The following is a 21,269-nucleotide window of genomic DNA, read 5'->3' on the forward strand; positions in this document are numbered from 1 at the left end:
TTGTATTCTCCCTGATTTTATTGGTTATATTAAGATAAATTAAGTGAGATTAAAATCTTATTTGATTTATTTACCTTTGCAAATGAAGACCGTTTTAAGGGTTACACATCCTCTGCCTCTGACGAAAGCGACCTCAATTAGTCAAGTCAGAAAGTCTTTAAAAGCTTTGTGTTTATAGCTTCCAGCACGGAGCGAGGTGGTCATTAAGGTACCAAAATTCTCATAAAAATTCCAAAGTTGCACTAGTGAAAAAATGCTCAACAAGATGAAAACTAGTCACATCTTTTTCAGAAAATTCATTAGCTATTTTAAACCATTTTTAACCAAGATTTTTTTTTATATGTGGCATTCAAGCAGATCCATACCATTTGGATATTTAAACATCATTTAAATCTATTGTGAGTATATAAATGTACATTTAGGTTTATACCATTTTTAAAAAAAAAGCTGTACAGTGTTTAGTATGAGCCTTTTATGTTGATCATTGTTAGATGAATTTCTCCCTGTTTACTACTATTTATGAAGGTTTATTATAAAATAAACTAAAGCATAAAATTACTCTCACACACACTGATTTTCTTTCAAAAGTTTATTTAGTATCAAGCAAGAGTAAACTTTGCTTAACACTACAGAACATTTCAAGACTTGAGTTACAAAATACCACATTATTTGCATTTGTAATTTGCTTCCCTTTTTACGCATGTTTGCAAGAGAAAAAACTAGCAAAATGGTTGAAAAATAAAACTAAAAGAACTAAATTGCTGAAAACCTTTAAAATAAAAGGTTACGCTTATGTTAAAAGAATGGATTAACATATTTAGTAAACCTAGTTTTTGTTTAACACTAGTTAATCAGAGGTTATTTTTTTTGATCACCTATTTTTCAAATACAGTCTGGAAATAACAAAGTTCCTTGTTTTACATATCTTTCTGTCCAGGTTGTTCTTTCAACAGAATAGTTTAAGTTCAGTCCAACCATTCAATTTTTACGCACTTTGATTTACTAAAAAGGGATTGTTTATAGAAAAAAATTACTTGGAACAGTATACAGGACTGGTGGAGATTGGATATTTCACAACATCAGACAGTACAATCAGTATCTGGCATATGGCTGGTCTCTGTAGATTCCCTTTGTTGTCCTTGCTGAAGGTGCCTTGTGTCTTGAGTTGGTCCATTCTTCTTGCCCTGCAACGAGGAAAAGCAATCATAATTAGATCTTTCCTAATGGTCCTTGTGGCTGTGTTTGTTTTTACTTATAATTTTTTTTAGTTTAATTTTGGAATTCAGTGCTTTTGCACTGACAGTTGTAGAGAATGAAGTCTAATATTTAGCCAAAGAACTGGTGAACTTCCCCATACTGCTCTACCACCATGCCTCAGTTCTGACTGGGATTAGCTGGGGATGAGAATGTGTTTAGGTAACTATGATATTCAGTATGGCCTCTGATGAGGCTGCAAAGAAGGGTGAAACTTTGGAGGTAGATTGTGACGTGGGTACTTATACTAACAGGACCTGGAGTAAGAACATGAAAATCTATGTAGGCTACTGAACAGCTATAAATTCCTCCTCCCACCTAATTTCTTTTTGTCACTACCAATTTAGGACTACTTTGAATTAGAAAGCTACAAGTGAAAAGTTCCATAATTCCACTATGAACATTTGTGGCTTCCCTTTTGAAAAACACAGCCTAATACAGCATTTGAGATAACAGTGGATTTCACAGAAACAAATATATTTCCTGTAAAGTGCAAGATCTACAGAGCTGGATTTTTTTTATAATCTTCAAAGAGCAAAGGAAATTGCTTGCCTCGCTTGTAACAACAAAATGAATAAACATGCAAATAAAGATTTTCACAACACACACTGAACTGCATTATTAAGACCGAATCAGAGTCCAAATGTGCTAGGCATAGAAAGACATAGGAAGACATGGTCCATCCCAAGGTGCTAACAATCTTTCTGCAAATCTCGAAATATGAGGCACACTTAACATTTTGTACTATACTTCTGGCAAACAAGTTTGCCCTGGCAAATAACAAGCTATCAGTTTTAAGTAACAAAAGATTTAATGAGAAAATTTTAAATTTTTTTTACCTTAAATATTGTAACGCTACAAAAGGTTACATCCTCTTGTGTCCTGCATTAGGCAGGTTGTAAGCTTTATCACTATCGATTTTTCCCTTAGTGAGATACTCTGAGAAATCAGACCCCTACTGTCAAACAGTTAACTTTAATGCTGAAATATACAATGATTTAAGCAATGCAGTCCACAGAGACCACTTTAAAGAACCATGAGGGGCAAAAATTGCTTGAAGTGACCTCCTCTTTTGATGAACTCATCTAATTAATGACTTTCCCTCAAGTTATTTGCATCGATTCAAGCTGATGACATGTGGCAAACCTATATGTTCAAAGCATTTGTTATGACAAACAAATCTTAGCTGAGGTCATCATTGCTTCAGGGAGGAGATATCGTAAAATGCACTTCAAAAGATACACCAGGAAATGGTTTTCAGTTATGTTCTAAAAAATGTCATAACATCCATTAACCACAGTCATGATTCACTTGCACCAGTCACTGGCAATTCATGAGTTTCTGAGCTTCCTGACTGATTGAAAACTGCATTTCTCTGATCTCTAGCCAGAGGTCTAACATTTATCCATGAAATAAAGGTGCCTTTTAACATGCTTTATGCTTCTAATCCATAACAGATTCCTTTAATTAAACCGGTCACTGCTGCACTTCTGATTTGAAAAAAATAATCCTACCATTGTGGCATATGCTTTTTGCTTTATTATGCGTTGTCTTGCCTTCGCACAAGTACTCCAGTACCCTGGTGTCTATTACATATCGAAAATACTTTTATAACTTTTATATAATTACTACCTGCTTGAGTTTACAGAACTGGAGCTTGGAAATGAATTTATACATCAAAAGACCATAAACTAAGTGTGAAATGTGCTCAATTCAGCCCTGCTTCAGCAAAGAACTTAAGCATATGCTCAAGTCCCATTGACTTCAATGAGTCTTAAGCACATGCTTTACATTAAGCATACGCTTATGTTCACTGCTGAATTGAGGCCTTATGGCTCAATTCTTTGCCATCCTTACTCACACTAAATATGATTGAAAAAAGAAAAGGAGTACTTGTGGCACCTTAGAGACTAACCAATTTATTTGAGCATGAGCTTTCGTGAGCTACAGCTCACTTCATCGGATGCATACCGTGGAAACTGCAGAAGACACTATATACATAGAGACCATGAAACAATACCTCCTCCCACCCCATTCTCCTGCTGGTAATAGCTTATCTAAAGTGATCATCAAGTTGGGCAATTTCCAGCACAAATCCAGGTTTTCTCACCCTCCGCGCCCCCCCCCCCCCCAAAACTCACTCTCCTGCTGGTAATAGCCCATCCAAAGTGACCACTCTCTTTAAAATGTGTATGATAATCAAGGTGGACCATTTCCAGCACAAATCCAGGTTTTCTCACCCCCCCACCCCCCTCCAAAAACCACACACAAAAACTCACTCTCCTGCTGGTAATAGCTTATCCAAAGCGACCACTCTCCCTACAATGTGCATGATAATCAAGGTGGGCCATTTCCAGCACAAATACAGGTTTTCTCACCCCCCCACCCCCATACACACACAAACTCACTCTCTTGCTGGTAATAGCTCATCCAAAGTGACCACTTTCCCTACAATGTGCATGATAATCAAGGTGGGCCATTTCCAGCACAAATCCAGGTTTTCCCACCCCCCCCCCATGCACACACAAACTCACTCTTCTGCTGGCAATAGCTCATCCAAACTGACCACTCTCCTTACAATGTGCATGATAATCAAGGTGGGCCATTTCCAGCATAAATCCAAGTTTAACCAGAACGTGGTGGGGGGGGGGGGGTGGTAGAAAAAAACAAGGGGAAATAGGCGTAGGGAGAGTAGTCGCTTTGGATAAGCTATTACCAGCAGGAGAGTGAGTTTTTGTGCGTGTGTTTTTTTGAAAAAAAGGGGGTGGGGGGGTGAGAAAACCTGTATTTGTGCTGGAAATGGCCCACCTTGATTTTCATACACATTGTGAGGAGAGTGGTCACTTTGGATAAGCTGTTACCAGCAGGAGAGTGAGTTTGTGTGTGTGATTTTTGGAGGGGGGTGGAGGGGTGAGAAAACCTGGATTTGTGCTGGAAATGGCCCACCTTGATTATCATACACATTTTAAAGAGAGTAGTCACTTTGGATGGGCTATTACCAGCAGGAGAGTGAGTTTGTGTGTGTGTGTGGGGGGGGAGAGGGTGAGAAAACCTGGATTTGTGCTGGAAATGGCCCAACTTGATGATCACTTTAGATAAGCTATTACCAGCAGGAGAGTGGGGTAGGAGGAGATATTGTTTCATGGTCTCTATGTATACAATGTCTTCTGCAGTTTCCACGGTATGCATCCGATGAAGTGAGCTGTAGCTCACGAAAGCTCATGCTCAAATAAATTGGTTAGTCTCTAAGGTGCCACAAGTACTCCTTTTCTTTTTGCGAATACAGACTAACACGGCTGTTACTCTTAAACCTAAATATTATTGTACGCTGAAAATAATCCCATTGATTTGGGGGAATGTAGTAAATATGAGTAAGGGTGGAAAATGTAGCCCTTAGTGCTTATTTTTACTGTTATATGGCACAGATAGCAAACAGAATTACAAAAAAAAAAAAAATCCAAAACCCAACAAATATGTCTCAGTAACCATAAATCTTCCATATCTATAACAATGGGACTCCATATCAGCACAGAAGTCGATGCAAGTGTATCCTAATGCAGGATTGCAGCATTCCTCATGAAAATTCTTTTCGGTTTAAATTGATTTTTGTTTCAAAATTCTTTAAAATACACTGACATTTCCACTTGCAAAGCTACTCACCATAAGAATCATATGTTTCCTCACTAAGTCCGTGTCCATAATCATAGTAATCTGTTCCACTGTATGAAAAAAAGACAGACAACGTAAGTAATGCCATTAGAAATGTAGTGTTAAGCAGCATGTCTTAAATCATGATGGAAAAGAGTCACAAGGGACTTAGGCACTTCGCCTTTTTAGGTGCCAAAGTCCAACATTTAGGTGGCAGTGACATTCAAAAAACCATTTTTTAGCTGCCATCTGACGCTGTCGGTGCCTAAGTTTCTGCCAGAAGGCATGCAAAATCATCTAAATCTTGACACTGCGCAGCTGCTCGGTGCCCTAGCTTATTTTACAGGGACAACATCCCACAATGTTCTCATGGTCCATACATTTGTAACTATGTATAACCTTTTGCTTTTTGATTATTGCTTTAAAAATATTTTACATGTGATCAAATGTCTATTGGATGTTTGCAGGACACTAAGCTACAAATAAGAAACACAGTTTAAAATACAAAATACTTGGTACCCAGTAGCCAAAGAAATCCAGATCCAGTATGGAATACATGACTATTTGGAAAGTAACTAAATTACAAACTGCTACAACCAAAGCCTTGTCTTCACTAGGAAAAAAACAAGCTGTGTTCTTAACTTATGTTGGCTAACAAGTGCTAACTAACATGAAGTAAAATGTAAGTCAAGATAAAGCAATTTGTAGTTTTAACAGGAGTTTGAAGATAGGTAAACCACGGGCTCCCCCATAATCCTTTTATGTACAGAATAAACAATAGATGTATTGCAGTTGCATTTAACTTGCAGAGAGAACTACAGAGCTGAGACAGGTAATAAAACAGAGTTGTCAAATTTTGGAAAATACCTGGCCCAAACGTGTAAAAATTCTGACATATGTAAATACAAAACAATAAGATCAGTGAATGAGTATCTGTTAATGCCAGTCTAAAGCTTCCTGAACTAAAAATTCTAGTAGTGTCTGCACTGTGAAATTCTGAAGACCTATATAAAAGAGCTAAAATTCTCATCTATGGTTTGTCCACCCATGTGATACAGACCTGTATATTAAGGACAAAAATTTGAAGCATACAAAGTAGCATAAATTTGTCCTACAACAGTTCAGTGATAAAACAATCTTAGTTTTGACAATCCAGAACTTTAAATTGACATTCTCTATCATTTCACACAGCATCAGATTATTTATTGTAAAAGACTGTCATCAAGTCTAGAGGTCTATAGCAGCTGAGCCCCATCCCTGTGCCTGTCAATCCTGTCAGATTACTTTTGCAGTGTTTCATTTCACAGACCTAAAATGTCTATTAAACAAAAAATGACTCACATTTTATGGCATGTAAACTGCAAAACCAATAAACACTGGAAGGGAGAAAACCACTTATTTGCATTATAAGTACATCAAAATTTATCTTTATTACCTGACAGACTGTCCAGCATTAATAATCAGGTCAAATAATAATGTAAAGTGCTCAAAGTTGCTCATTGAAGAGCAATGCTCTCTCTCTTCCCTGCACCCTCTCCTCTCAGGCTCTATTACAAAGTAATGCTGCTAAACCCTTTCATGGCTGACTTCTGTCTGAACTTGAGAGTCCATAAACAAATATGAAATTTTACACAAGAGGGCAATGGAATGTTTGTAACACAGTGAACATATTTGATGTAAATGGTCGTAGGGAGGACTGAGGAAAGGAGAAAATATAGGAAAATTGTAAGACTACCTATCTATCGCAGGTCTTCCTATAGTTAGAGCCCCGTGAAATTATTTTATTTTTTGGGAATTTTGTCTTATTTTGGTTTATGCCCAAACCCTCACAATCCCCCCCATTGTAATAACTGGCCCCACAAATTTACATATACTGTAAACTTAACTGTAAGACAATAACGTTTATAAAACACTATGTTAACCTATAACAACAAATATTAATGGAAAAAAGGTGCAAAAGGGACACAAAAAGACTAAATTAGTCCAAACAAAAAGGCCTATTGATATAACCTCAAGGACTGTGTTAACATCATGTCTGGTAAACAAGAGAAGCGTTGGATGAGAAATCAATGAACTAAAATTGGTGTGCTCAAAATGAGGTCTAATTAATGGGCTATTCCACCTGTCACTCCCTGTTTATTCTTTTAAAAAGAAAAAGACTTTTTGGGGAAAATTAAGGGAAGAACAGATGTAAATGCTGGCTGACTGAAGAACTAGAAAAGGGGAAGGAGGGAGCTTCACCATGACAACTGTCACTCCTATTTTCTCATAGGACCCCTGACCTTCTTTGTACTAATCCTGAGAAATGTCCTGACCAGGCCGGGCCAGAGAGAGGGAGCCAAATTTCATTGCCACTCCACTGGCCCCGGCTAGGTCTCCAAACACCACATGGGAAGTGAGACTTTGCCGCCTCCCTCTCCATGTGTCCTTTTCCTTCCCACCTTATTTCTTTTCTTTCCTATCTCCCCTTTTCCTTGTGTCTAAGAGGAGTCTGGCTTAAATGGCCAAAACTGTATATTTTGCAACACCGCTTTGAACCTTTGACCAGAAAAAGGCAGATAAATGCAATTCCCTAAACAGCCCAACATTGGTACAAGTTTGCCAGGTCTCAATACAGCTAATAAGACCACATGTTATGCCCGTGTTTCTCCAGCAGTGAGGCTGCAAATGCGTCAGCACCAGAGACAGAGGCTGCATTTTCTATCTTTGCTGTTCTCTTCTTTCCCCTCTTGTTTGTTTTTGTCTTACTTTGTCTTCTAGAAAACAGGACTGGACTTCAAACGATAACAGCAACAATGATAGCTCCAGCTCATTTCAACTAACTTTTTCTCATTTCCCTAGAAAGGACAGTTATTACCATTTTAAATACCACCAAAAAGAATCATAGAATATCAGGAATGGAAGGGATCTCAAGAGATCATCCAGTCCAACCCCCTGCTCAAAGAAGGACCAATCCCCAACTAAATCATCCCAGCCAGGGCTTTGTCAAGCCTGACCTTAAAAACCTCTAAGGAAGGAGATTCCACCATCTCCCTAGGTAACCCATTCCAGTGCTGTAATGTGGAGTAGGGTTTCCTTTTAAAAACTTGTTCCAGCTAAAAGGAAAGGGAACACGGGTTGTTGTTAGAATAAAATTTACTTAATAGTTTATATGTCAAATGCTTTAACTCTTTTTCTCTCTTTTCTGTATCTTTAATTAAAGGTTAAAAGGAATTTTAATGGTATGTTTGCAATGGTTCTAAGTAGGCTGAGGATTCTGTATACAAAACTCTGTATGTTGTTTAACACTGTTTAATGTTGGACATTGACAGGGTCATGATAACACCTTTGACTCCTTGGGCCTCTTTATAACATCTACATTAATATAACACCTCTCCCCCCAACAACCCTGACTCCAACTGCCCCCGTGCCCACAACCCTTGCCCCTCTGAGCCTTAGACACCCTCCTCCCCCGACTCCTCCAACCTTTGCCTGACGTCCAGGCACGCTCGTCTCAATACCCAACCCGGGCCCTGACTCCTCTGCAGTGATGCCTAGTGCCCAGCCAGGACTCACCACTCCATCCCATAGAAGGAGCGGAAACCTGCAGTGCCACGACTCCTTTGATGGGCGTGCTCAGGAGAGGTTGAGCACCTGCTTTCCATAGCTCCCTCACCACAATGACTGCCTCACTCAGGTGTCTGCCTCTCTCCTGCACTCTTCATGCGGCCGCCAAATCCCCCTACCAGCCCCGCCTCAGCACGCACATTACACATGCACCATGAATGTATGGGACCCAGGCAGGGCCTTCCCTGGGCCGGTGCATGCTGTATGGTGGAAGTGATCCTATTAGCTCACTGTTTGCAGTTGTGGGTGCTGCCACTGGCCACTGAATCTCCCATGGTTGATGAGAAGCTTCGTTATTTTTTTTTTGTTTTCATTTTATATGTAGTTTTTTGTTTTATTTCTGGTTATTGTGTATTTGAGAAAAATATGAGGCTCTACCCATAGTGCCTATCACTGCAGAGTCTAAGCAGTGCTTGGATTCAAAAGGTAACACCCCATATTTTCTTGGATTTATTAGTATATATCCATCCTCTTTGGAAACATTTTATATAAAATATGAAGGTACTAAAATCACATACAGAAGAACTGTCTCATCCAGGAGCTAAAGATTTAGCTTTTGGTAACTTTCCTTTTATAGCTATTTACTTATAGATATTTACTATTGACAGCGCTGAGCACATTTTATAAAGAGTCTGCTATATTAGAACTTAAGCTTCCTTTCAAATTAAACATTTGAATTCATCCGCTGAAACAATCAAATAATTTCTATTTTTATGGCCATCACACTCCTCACAATTTACACCTATGCAGAGGGCCAATTTAAGCCTGCTATGCAAATAAAGGGATCTTCAGTTTCCAAAACTCTCAAACACTTTCAAAAGCATTAAAATATAAAATAATTAACTAAATAAAAAGTTAAAATATCTGAGTTTGTAAACAACCTGGATGCACATCTTTTTCACATATGTTAGAGCAACAAGTGCTTCAATATCTAAAGATGCTGGTTAAAGATTGCCTAAAGTTTGTATTTGACTTTAAATTATCTAAATCAAGAGCACTGGAGGAGGCGGGGGAAATCTACTTTGTCAGTATTTCAATATTGCTCAATAATTTTTAAAATAAAAAAAATTTCTTTCCTCACATTTTTTCTTTCTGAGATTCTCTATGCTTGCCCAGATGTCTGAGAATAGCTCCTTCCTGCCAGCAGATGGAGACAGTACTATGAAGCTTTTTTTGGTGATCTCTGCTCTGTTTATAAATAGGGTCCTACCAAATTCACGGTGATGAAAAATGCGTCACGGACTGTGAAATCTGGTCTCCCATGTGCTTTTACCCTATACTATACAGATTTCACTGGGGAGACCTGTGTTTCTCAAATTGGGATTCCTGACCTAAAAGGGTGTTGCGGGGGCGGGGGGTGGGTCATGGTATTGCCACCCTTATTTCTGCGCTGCCTTCAGAGCTGGGCAGCGGAGAGCAGCAGCTGTTGGCCAGGCGCCTATCTCTGAAGGTAGCTCCCCACCAGCAGCAGTGCAGAAGTAAGGGTGGCAATACCATATCATGCCACCCTTACTTCTGTGCTGCTGACTTCAGAGCTGGGCAGTTGGAGAGTGGCAGCTGCTGACTGAGGGCTCATCTCTGCAGGCAACAGCACAGAAGTAAGGGTGGCAATACCCTACCATGCCACCCTTACTTCTGCACTGCTGCTGGAGGGGGCTCTGCCTTGAGAGCTGGGATACCAGCCAGCAGCTGCCGCTCTCCAGCTGCCTGGCTCTGAAGGCAGTGCTACCCCCAGCAGCACAGAAGTAAGGGTGGCAGTTCTGCAAGCCCCCCTACAACAACCTTGGAACCCTCCCACAACTCATTTTTGGGTCAGGACCCCTACGATTACAACTCCGTGAAATTTCAGATTTAAATAGCTGAAATCATGAAATATATGATATTTTTAAAATCCTATGACTGTGAAATTGACCAAAATGGACCATAAATTTGGTAGGTCCCTATTTATAAATATACTGCTCACCCATGTTGGCTGAAGCTTTGAAAGCACTAAGGACATATTTTCTCAAAAATATGTAACTTTAATTCTGAATCTAGTCTGACTGCCATTGGAATTTTAACTATCTAACAGATGCTTCTGTACATTCATATATCTAATATCTACAACTGTTTGTGTGTATGTAACTACCTGGATTTTGATAGCACCCGTGTAGTATCTTAGAGCTGAAGGGAAGGGAGAGTCTGAAAGATAGTAAAGAAAATTAAATTGTCAGGTAGGAAAAAATTCGCTTTGATTTTCTGTGCCAACCTAAAATCTTGGAACCTCACAAAGCGGTATGTACACAACAGAATGAAGGGATTAGCATCCAACAATAGACTTCAGTATGCTGCTCCTAATTGCTGGAGGCTGGACATTAATCATATAATGCTTAGAGAGAGTGTGAAGTGAGGCCCAAGTAAGTAGTTTGCATATTGCCAGGAGGGTAGTGTCTGATTTCTCTGTTTAAGAAGTCACTACTGATCAAGCAGAGTGAGCTTTGAGAGATTCTGTCACTTCCTTATCACCACACAAGTAAGCCACTTGGATGAACTGTTTTATCCACTTAAACAACATGGTACATAATGTGGACCTGCAACTGCCTGTCCTTTCTTGATGCAGTGTGAAGAATGTGTCTCTAATTAACTGAATTTATAAGTGTAGAAAATAGTGTAGAACAGGGCCTAAATTCTCCAATTGTTTTTGCTGTGTAGACTGTTTCTAAAAATAAAACTTTCGTAGACCATAGCTACAGAGTGATTTTTCATTAGGATACAAACAACAGCTTAGTAAGGACTTTCAGCACCAAGCTCATGCCTCAAAGAGAAATGGCGGATTGATTGCTGGCCTTAACTACAGCCTGTTATTGCTGGAGATGGCTGGATGTTCCCTAAGTGACAATTATCTCCAGAAGAGTGGACTTCTAAAGGGCTGGCATTGATTCCCAAGTCCAGCCCATCTTGTAAGGATATTTGATATCTGGACAATCATAGGCTTAAACAATCTACATAACCACAAGACAGTGAACATATTCCATATTTTTGCATAGTGCACATGGGTGTACTCTAAAAATATACTATTAGCGATGAATTGGGATATAATGGCTCTCCAGGGATCAGTACTACCACATATCAAGGTATTCTCTAACAGACCACCTTACAGGGGCGTGATTGCTAAGGTTGAGGAAGTGGTCTCAGAATGGCAATTTGTAGTTTGGGGAGAAACCCAGACTGTTAACTCTGATAGGGCTGGTCACTGGAGTGGAAAAAGAGGAATATTCTGGATGCTCTTTTTCCCAGTCAGTGCCTAGAGGTTGCTTTGAAGTGTAGTTCATAAGCAGCCAGTTGGTAGTTCTGGGCTGGTGCAAGGCATGGTGGAAGAAGTGACAAGCAATCCATTGTTTGTTGCTTTTGCTTCTCATTTTGCAATAGCAATTGTTTGTTTTTTGCGGGCTTTGAGACTAACCCCTTTGGGGAGAGGTCAGGATAGCTTTAGAAAGAGTAGTTGAGGAAACACAGTGGCAGGGAAGTTTTTGAAGAGCGCTTTATGGGTAATGTCCAGTAAATTCCTGCTCAAGGAGACATACCCACACTAGCTTTGACTGACCTAACTTGCTGAAAATAGAGTGTAGCCACAGCCATACAAGTGGGTGGAAGAGCTAGCCACCTGAGTATGGCCCTAGCATCTTGGACAACTAGGTATTTGGGGGGGCTACCACTGCCACTTGTACCACTGTGGCTACACTCAACTTTTAGCACTCTAGCTTGATTAGAGTGGGTCTTGATCATAGGCATGTCTCCTTGAGCTGAAATGTATACCTCTAGGCTGGAGTGTAGACATACTCTATGTATGTGGACCCTTTTGTTTGGCCCGTGACAGACTGATAGCACAGAACAAGCGAACAGGGAACAAATGGCCTGTCAAAACAATTGTCTTATTTGGTCTGCAACCCCAGTTATGACACTGTCTGACAAATCCTCTTCCCCTGTCTTGCCCTCTCAAAAGTTATGTCAAAAACCTAAAGTAAGTTAGCTCTTCCTGTGTGACCGGTCTCAATATTAAGATATTTTCCCATTAATCAATTGTGGGAAATATGTCCTGGATTTTCCTGTTGGACTTAGTTGTTCTCAAGGTAGGGGAATCCTCACATCTGGTTTATTGCCTTGAACATCCTAGCGTTGAGTTCCTGTTCCTGTGTTCTTCTAGATCATCAGTGCCTGTTATGGACAATGCAACAAGACATGGATGTGGTAGTGTGTTCTGTCATAAAGGTAGGATCAGGCGGATGAGAGTTACCATTTTCTTATGTCTTCTGTGTTAATCAGCAACATACAAGGTTTTCATTCTGCCGGAAATGACTGCCCAAGTTAAACCAACAAGACTGTCATACAAACGAGATGACATCACTGAAAATATTTCAGCATATTGTCTTTATCTGCTGACAGAGATGAACTGTAGCCAAGCATATGGACTGGTACAGATGATCAAAAATAGCTGCTGGTTCATGAATCACTAGAAAAAAGTTTAGATACTATTACTCCCCCATCCCAAACCAACCACCCACCCCACTATGTTAAAAGAACATTAAGGTTGCACAGTCAAGCACTCAAAAAATTAGGAAATGCGAGAATGAAGGTTGCTTTTGCAAAACTTAGTTCAGGCCTCCTGGCCATATGCATTTTCACAGTCTTGAATTACATACTATTTTTAATCACAGGACCCCTGTTTGCTTTCTTTAGTGCCAATGATGGACCTGCTCTGGGGCTGAATCAGAATCTTGAAGGGGAGATTTATTTGTCCCTGCTCTCATTCTTGGAAACAGCTGAACTGTTTTATCTGAAAATTTTCAAAATAATTCAGTCTGACACACCCCCAGCATGGAGAATTTCAACCCAAACTGTTAAAGTTTGGCAGCATCATAAGGAACTGAAAATAGGGTCTTACAATGCAAAGCGTCAGGCAACCTTGGTGATAAGTGATGCCAACAGTCCTGCCTGGAATAACCACTGTGGCCTTAACAAATTTATTGTTCAGCATAGTATCTGATGTCCAGAATTTTTAATACTTGAATATTAATTACAGTCAGATGTTATTAAAAATTTTGTGAATCAAAATACACACACAACACATTTAACATTGTAAATGAACTTCAATTATTTTAGAAATTTTGAATATAGCATTACAATTTGTGCTCTCCTTTGGTCTATGACAAGAATAATTTGTTAGTCACAGAACTGCTGCCCTACAATGATACCCACAAATATTGCAAAGTGAACATTAAAAGGCTTTTGTTTTTAATTCAGCTGCTGTAGACAAGGTGCTCCTACTTGGGACTCTTGTTTCCCACTGCAAAATATTAATGCTGTACAAAATGCTGAGAAAGGCAGCAGAAAGGACACATGAAGTGGTGGTGATTGATACTTGTCGCTATCACACTGCCAGCAGGAAATTGTCTCCCCATGCTGCAGACGAAGACATAGCATGAGCAAATTCCTCCCTCAGTAGCAGCTTTCTCTCCTACTTTGTGTGTCAGTCACTGGACACTATACATGCAGGTGACCTGAGAAGTCTAAACCAGGAAGGAGGTAATGAGGAGCCACTGAATCGACAGCTGAGCATACAAGATCATAGTAAAGGCCCACTAAGCTATGAATATTTTTGCTTACAGCCATCTGCCTTCTGGTTCCATTAGGCTCTGAAAGGACATAACTAAAATAGGTAATTAGTTCAAAAGGGTAATAAGGGCTGACACTGCTCTCTGTTCTCCACACACAGCTTCTGATAATAAATGTGTTATGTGGACAGTGCAGGATGGTGGGTTTTTCCATTTACCCATCTTTGCATGTTCTCTAAAATTGATTGTAAGATTATTCCCGCTGGCACAGCATCCACTTTGAATAGAATACTGACCAGAGCAATAAGAGCTGTGGCCACTGTAGCCCCCTGTAGCCCACTGTAGCCCCCATCCCTATTTGGCATCGTAGATGGTCTAAAAGTTGCAGCTGTTGGTAAGGCAGCAGAATTCCACTCTGTATATTTTGGAATGATTCCTAGGTGCTCTACAGTTACTCAAGCAGCCATAAGAACAGAAGAATGGTCACAGTAGGTCAGACCAATCGTCCAGCTAGCCCAGTATCCTGCCTTCTTACACTGGCCAATGACAGTTGCTTCAAAGAGAATGAACAGAACAGGGCAATTATCAGGTGATCCATCCCATGAATCCAGTCCCAGCAACTGGCAGTCAGAGGCTTAGGGACACTCAGAGCATGGGGTTGCATCCCTGATCCTCTTGGCTAATAGCCATTGACGGATCTTTCCTCCATGAATGCATTTAATTCTTTTTTGAGTCCAGTTATATTTCTGGCCTTCACAACATCCCCCACAAACTAGTTCCATAGATTGACTGTATGTTATGTGAAGAAGTACTTCCTTTTGTTTGTTTTAAACTTGCTGCCTATTACATTTCATTGGGTGACTCCTGGTTCTTGTATTATGTGAAGGGGTAAACAACACATCCTTATTCACTTTCTCCATGTCATTTATGATTTTATAGATCTGTATCATATGCCCCCCTTAGTCATCTCTTTTCCAAGCTGAACACTCCTGCTACTGGTTTTAAACTCTCCTCCTAGGGAAGCTGTTCCATATCCTTACTCATGTTTGTTATCCTTCTCTGTACCTTTTCCATTTCTAATGCATCTTTTTTGAGAAGCAGTAAAGGATGGGTATTGTCTACCCTGTCCCTGATACCTACAGTGATACAGTGATATTTCTTGGATCACAGTTTCAAAGAAGCCCCCCTCTATTTTCTTCTCTAAGGGAGAAAGTGGCCTGGGTCACTCACTATAATAAATTAATAACCGCAGAGAGGACAGGTTTATCTCTTATTAGAGATAGGGATCAGGACAATGGCAGCAGCTCTAGCAAATGGAGAGGAAACTGTGGCCAGCATCAATCCATGGCTGTATTTAAGGTGCATACAGCACCTTTGTTGTCCCAGTGAGTTTATTTTCTTTAAGTTTGTGAAATAATTGGGTCAGGTGTCAGCATCTTGCTCTGCCTTTAATGTAGCTGCTGATCTGTTTCTCTGTCATCTCTGTTGTGACACGTTTCATATATTGATAGATATTCGGTTCCATATTATTTTGTTCAGGTAGACTCAAAATGGGGACAAACAAAACAACGTGGCCTGTAAAATACTGTCACATACACAGAAAGTGAGTATGCAGACTTCCTCCTACCCAGCTCTTTGGAAATGTTACTTGATAAGATCATAAGAGACCAATTACCATGTCTTTATCAAAGTCGCTGAAGAAACAGCTACTCCAATAATTGTACTTACAAGTTCCACCAAAATTTCCTGTAAATTCTGATTCTCCCAAATGCTCTTAAAAAGGACTACACAAGTGACTATTCACTCCATAAGTTAAGGAAAAACAACATTAACTTCTCATCACTTAAAAAAAGTGTGTATACATTTAAAATGAAAAATGTTCCCTCCATTAAAATATTGCATAAACAAACTATGCAATCAAAATTGGCTAAGCCATAATATGTAGCCAATACAAATTCATAAAAGAAAGGAAATACCAAATTTTGGACACCACTTAGCTGTACCTAATTTGCATTGCAGGAGTGATAAACCAAGGTCTGAATCTTGGACCTACAGCACAGACCTCTACCACTGGAGCCAACTTAAGGAGAAGCTCAGTAGCCTGTTATTCTTTAGTGAACCAGCCATCACAGAGGGACTGAACATGCACTTTTGCAATGAGTTACACTATCATCTCACATGATCCATCCATTGTAAAGTGAATAAACCCCTTGAGGGCTCTATGCCACACACACACACTCTTCCCTTATTAGATGAATATAATGGTCTTCTCTACACTCTTTGGTCCTGGCTCAAGGAGTGTACATTTTGTGTGTATAAACAATATAATTTTTTCAACTCTCTCTCTCTCAACTCCCAGACTTTCACCCACTTGCCTAACAACCCATAAAAGACAATTTTCCAAAGATGACATAAACCAGCTCTTCCTCTGCTCATAAGTGAAGTTTCATAGTTTTTTTTTTTTTAAGAGCTTTGGCATCTCCCCCAGCCCTTTCCAATTTGCTGTTTTTTTCTCCCAAATTAAAGTTTATTTGAATCACTGCATCTAAAAAGACTGTTTCCAAAAAGAAAGTGTTCAAAAGGGTCAGAAAGTAAAACTGCAAAATTTCATCCAGCTCTAAGGAAAACCATCAACATGTTGAATGCAAATATGCAAACCACTTTATCTTTGAAAAAAATGTGGTCTTGGTAGAAATTCTGGTGCATTCTTTGTAGCATTTAGAAACTAAACTGAACTTTTAGATTCAGCACTTTTTTCTGCCACAGGGCAGCATCTGTTGCTTGAAGTTGAGAAGGTTAAATTGCACACTTTACTTTTAATATAGTATCACTTTATTGGGAAAACAAGAACTTTCAAAGGACAGGAATAGGCAGATGGCTCATTAAAGCCTGCTCTTATAACCATTATTTGTTATTCCTATAACAAGTCAACCAATCATTTTAACATCAAGCAGTACATTTTGAAGAGATGTGCAGAGAGAGATTTAGCTTAACAATTCCCTCTCATAGTGGGAGTTGTATAGCTCAGTCTCTGCTCAATGGTTTGAAAATTTACCCACAAACAACTGTCTAGGTGATCACAAACACAGTATCTAAAGTCCAGATCCACAAATGGACTTAGACTTTTAAGCCCTAGTTTTAGGCACCACTGCAATCCAGAAAACTGCTTGGCTGCTGTGTAACCCAGTAGACACAAATTCACTTATGCCTAACTTTTCATTGTAAAAGTCCCCATGTCACTTAAGTTTCTGCCTCTGGGCGTGCATACTGCTGCCTCACTCTAGGTGTCTGGATGCCTCTCTCACACCTAAGCCCCAGTGTGATCCACAAATCAGGGAAAGACAGACATTCACCCATGTATCTTGCCTGCAAGGCCCAATCTGGTAGGCATGCTCACAACCCCATTCAAAATCCAGATGGAAATGCAGGTCGTGGAGTCTCCCTTATAATTTTTAGCCCCATGCTTAGATCACTCACTCAGGCTGTATGAGAAAGAGGTTCAATTCCCACTTCTGCATGATAGGGAGAAAGGTTTTGAACACGCGGATCTCAGCCTGAGAGCTGAGATCAAAGCTTTTGATATGATCTCCCACAGTATACTTGCCAGCAAGTTAAAAAAGTATGGATTGGATGAATGGACTATAAAGTGGCTAGAAAGCTGGCTAGATTGTTGGGCTCAACGGGTAGTGATCAATGGCTCAATGTCTAGTTGGCTGCCGGTATCAAGCGGAGTGCCCCAGGGGTCGGTCCTGGTTTTGTTCAACATCTTTATTAATGATCTGGATGGTGGGATTAATTGCACCCTCAGCAAGTTCACAGATGACTCTAAGCTGGGGGGAGAGGTAGATATGATGGAGGGTAGGGATAGTGTCCAGAGTGACCCAGACAAATTGGAGGACTGGGCAAAAAGATATCTGATGAGGTTCAACAAGAACAAGTGCAGAGTTCTGCATGTAGGAAGGAAGAATCCCATGCACCGCTACAGGCTGGGGACCGACTGGCTAAGCGGCAGTTCTGCAGAAAAGAACCTGGGGATTACAGTGGACGAGAAGGTGGATATGAGTCAGAAGTGTACCCTTGTTGCCAAGAAGGCGAATGGCATATTGGGCTGTATTAGTAGGAGCATTGCCAGCAGATTGAGGGAAGTGATTATTCCCCTCTATTCGGCACTGGTGAGGCCATACCTGGAGTATTGTGTCCCATTTTGGTCCCCCAACTAAAGAAGGGATGTGGAAAAATTGGAGAGAGTCCAGCAGAGGGCAACAAAAACGATTCAGGGGTTGGGGCACATGATTTAAAATGAGAGGCTGAGGGAACTGGGGTTATTTATTCTGCAGAAGAGAAGAGTGAGGGGGGATTTGATAGCAGCCTTCAATTACCTGAAGGGGGGGTTCCAAAGAGGATGGAGCTAGGCTGTTCTCAGTGGTAGCAGATGACAGAACAAGAAGCAATGGTCTTAAGTTGCAGTGCTGGAGGTCTAGGTTGGATATTATGAAACACTATTTCACCAGGAGGGTGGTGAAGCATTGGAATGGTTTACCTAGGGAGATGATGGAAGCTCCATCCTTAGAAGTTTTTAAGGCCTGGCCTCACAAAACCTTGGCTGGAATGATTTAGTGGGTGTTGGTCCTGCTTTGAGCAGGGGACTGGACTAGATGACCTCCTGAGGTCTCTTCCAATCCTAATCTTCTATGAGTGCCCAAACCACTGGGAAATAGTATATTCTGCCATAGAGCCCCTCAGTTTCTCCTGTTGAAGATATTCCCTCTTGAACAAAGAATTACAGTCACTGGCGAAGAGACATTGGACCCTGGATCTCCCACATGGGTGTCCTAACCCCAGTCAAAACAATCATTCATTTGCTCTCTCTCCCTGACCCAGTTATTAAGTATGCAGCCCCAACATAGGCACAAAACTCCTCAATAGGGGTGTGGCTTAGGACATACCTTTCTGGTCAGCATCTCCTATTGGCTCGTTTAGGGAGCACCCTGCCTAGTGTGCTGGCATTTGTGCATTCCACCCTTACGAGCCTATTTCTTCTTTTCATTGTATAGGGCACCTAATCTAGTCTTTGTGGGTCCCATTATTGTTCCAGTGATTTTCTAGGCACCTAAGACCTTTTGTGGTTCCGGGCCCATGTGCCTAAATAAAAGCTATATTCCAAGAGTTCTCTCTGCAAAAAAGTGTCCTGTTATTTGCTGAACAGAAAATTACTTGCTCTAGATTCACCTTTGGCCGGTTTCTAAACTTCAACTATCTTATCTTTTGTGTCAAAATGTTTTGCAGTTAGTTCAAGTTGTTCATGTAACTAAAAAGATATTTTTAATCCACAGTGCTTTTTTAATTAGTTACTATTATAAATATCTGCAATGTATAAATTCTGAAGATCTCACATCTTAAGATTACTTGCTTATTAACTTCTTTCTAAAGTAGAGGTCACACTTCACCTACCCTTTCCTAATGATTTCAGCTCTCCAGTAAGCAAAGGAGAAAGTCTTATGTCCTATTGATTCTCTTCCACCTTACCTGCACGGTGATAATTCAGACAGAGGTTCAAAAACTGTATCTGTGGGCGAAACTGAAGAATTTGTGCAATATGAATGAGTTAAATTTGCAATCAGAACATTTTTTTTGCATTTCCTGAATACTTAAAATATGACCTTAATGTTCTTGTGTTTGTATTATAATTATAGCAAATAAAAAAAAAGCTATAGCAGTTCTCCAAACTGATTTATTTTATTTATTTTTTAAGATATATCCTTCAACAAAGTTTAGGGAGTATTACTTACATCATTTATAGCATACCAGCTAGATTTTGGTTTTTTCCAACCGTTGAATTTCCAGGCTTATAAAACTCGGTCTATTCAGTATCACTAACGCTAACTAAAGATACTCCTAATATTTATTGTACTTAGTAGCTCCCTGATCTGCACCTTGGGCCACCATTCATTTGATTACCCTTCATCTGCTTTCCCCTATTTTCTGAAATATCTATGGTATGTTAGCCTCATGAATTCCATTATCGTTCGTCTCCGCTAACTGCCTATGCAATAATTTGGAAGTTTATCCTTTTATAGCATTCCAACTGCTCTACATTTTTTATAACGTTTATTTGCAGACTAATCATTTGTGCAAAGCATCAAACACTTTTCGTAACCTCAAATAATTTGCTAGATTTGGGGCAAAATTTTCAAAAGCACATAAGTTACTTAGGAACCTACAGCTAGATCCACAAAAAGGTATTTAGGTGTCCTAGTCCATAATTTAGGCACCACTGCCATTCTCAAAACGACAGTCCAGCTGCCAGTGTACCCCACAGATCCTTCCGGTTCTGCAGTCAGACCTGTCCAACATCAAACAACCTGCTTGGAGCCCTCTCTGAAGCCAAAGCCCAGTGGTCCTAGAGTGGGATTCTCAAGGTAGGTATTCCCCCGCCTATCTTTCAGTGTACCCCACAGATCCTTCCGGTTCTGCAGTCAGACCTGTCCAACATCAAACAACCTGCTTGGAGCCCTCTCTGAAGCCAAAGCCCAGTGGTCCTAGAGTGGGATTCTCAAGGTAGGTATTCCCCCGCCTATCTTTCAGGCAGTCTCCAACCATGGCTTTCCACCTGTCTCAAAAGACAGCCGGGTTAAGCAGGTTGGAAGGGAGAGAGTGTGTCAGAGCCTAGTAGTTAGGACACTCATCTGGGAGGTGGGAAACCCAAGTTCAAATCCCTGCTCTCCCTGATTTGGAAGAGGGACTTGGAACCCAGCTCTCAAACATCCAGGTGAATGCCCTAACCATCAGGTTATTGAGTATTCTGGAAGGTGGGTTCTCAATTACCCCTGTTGAAACTGCTCCACTTTCCATAAATCATTAAATATTCATTGGACTAAAGAGAAAGTGACACTATAGCCTAGTGGTTAGGGTGTTCAGCAGAGATGTAGATTCAAGGCCCTGCTCCAAATCTGGCACAGCAAGGGCTTGAAACCAGGTCTTGCACATCTGAGATGAGAAGTCCTAACCAAGAAAAGTCTGGGTTTTGGCTGCTAGGGCATGGGTTTTTTAAGCAACTCACCTGGCTTAGGTTCTTAACTCCAGGAAAGTGATTTCTTTCCTCTGCATTTTACTACTAGCTAGCTTGGACAGCTCCATGCTTAGTCTGTAAGGATCCCGTCCTTCAGTGTC

The 21,269-nt window shown here is 40.3% G+C and overlaps 1 protein-coding gene across 1 annotated transcript in view; it reads right to left on the reverse strand.

Annotated features, from left to right (window-relative positions):
• Positions 1-1,092: 1,092 nt before the first annotated feature.
• The window catches only part of KHDRBS3 (KH RNA binding domain containing, signal transduction associated 3), a 198,816-nt gene continuing 178,639 nt past the window's right edge, over positions 1,093-21,269 (reverse strand). Inside the window, exons 8-9 of the mRNA XM_077808828.1 lie at positions 4,915-4,973; positions 1,093-1,184 (exon numbers count right to left, since the gene is read on the reverse strand). Coding sequence (XP_077664954.1) covers positions 1,093-1,184; positions 4,915-4,973 — 151 coding nt within the window. The remainder of the gene's footprint in view (positions 1,185-4,914; positions 4,974-21,269) is intronic.

The sequence above is a fragment of the Eretmochelys imbricata genome, chromosome 2 (assembly GCF_965152235.1).
Source record: "Eretmochelys imbricata isolate rEreImb1 chromosome 2, rEreImb1.hap1, whole genome shotgun sequence".
Lineage (NCBI taxonomy): Eukaryota > Metazoa > Chordata > Testudines > Cheloniidae > Eretmochelys > Eretmochelys imbricata.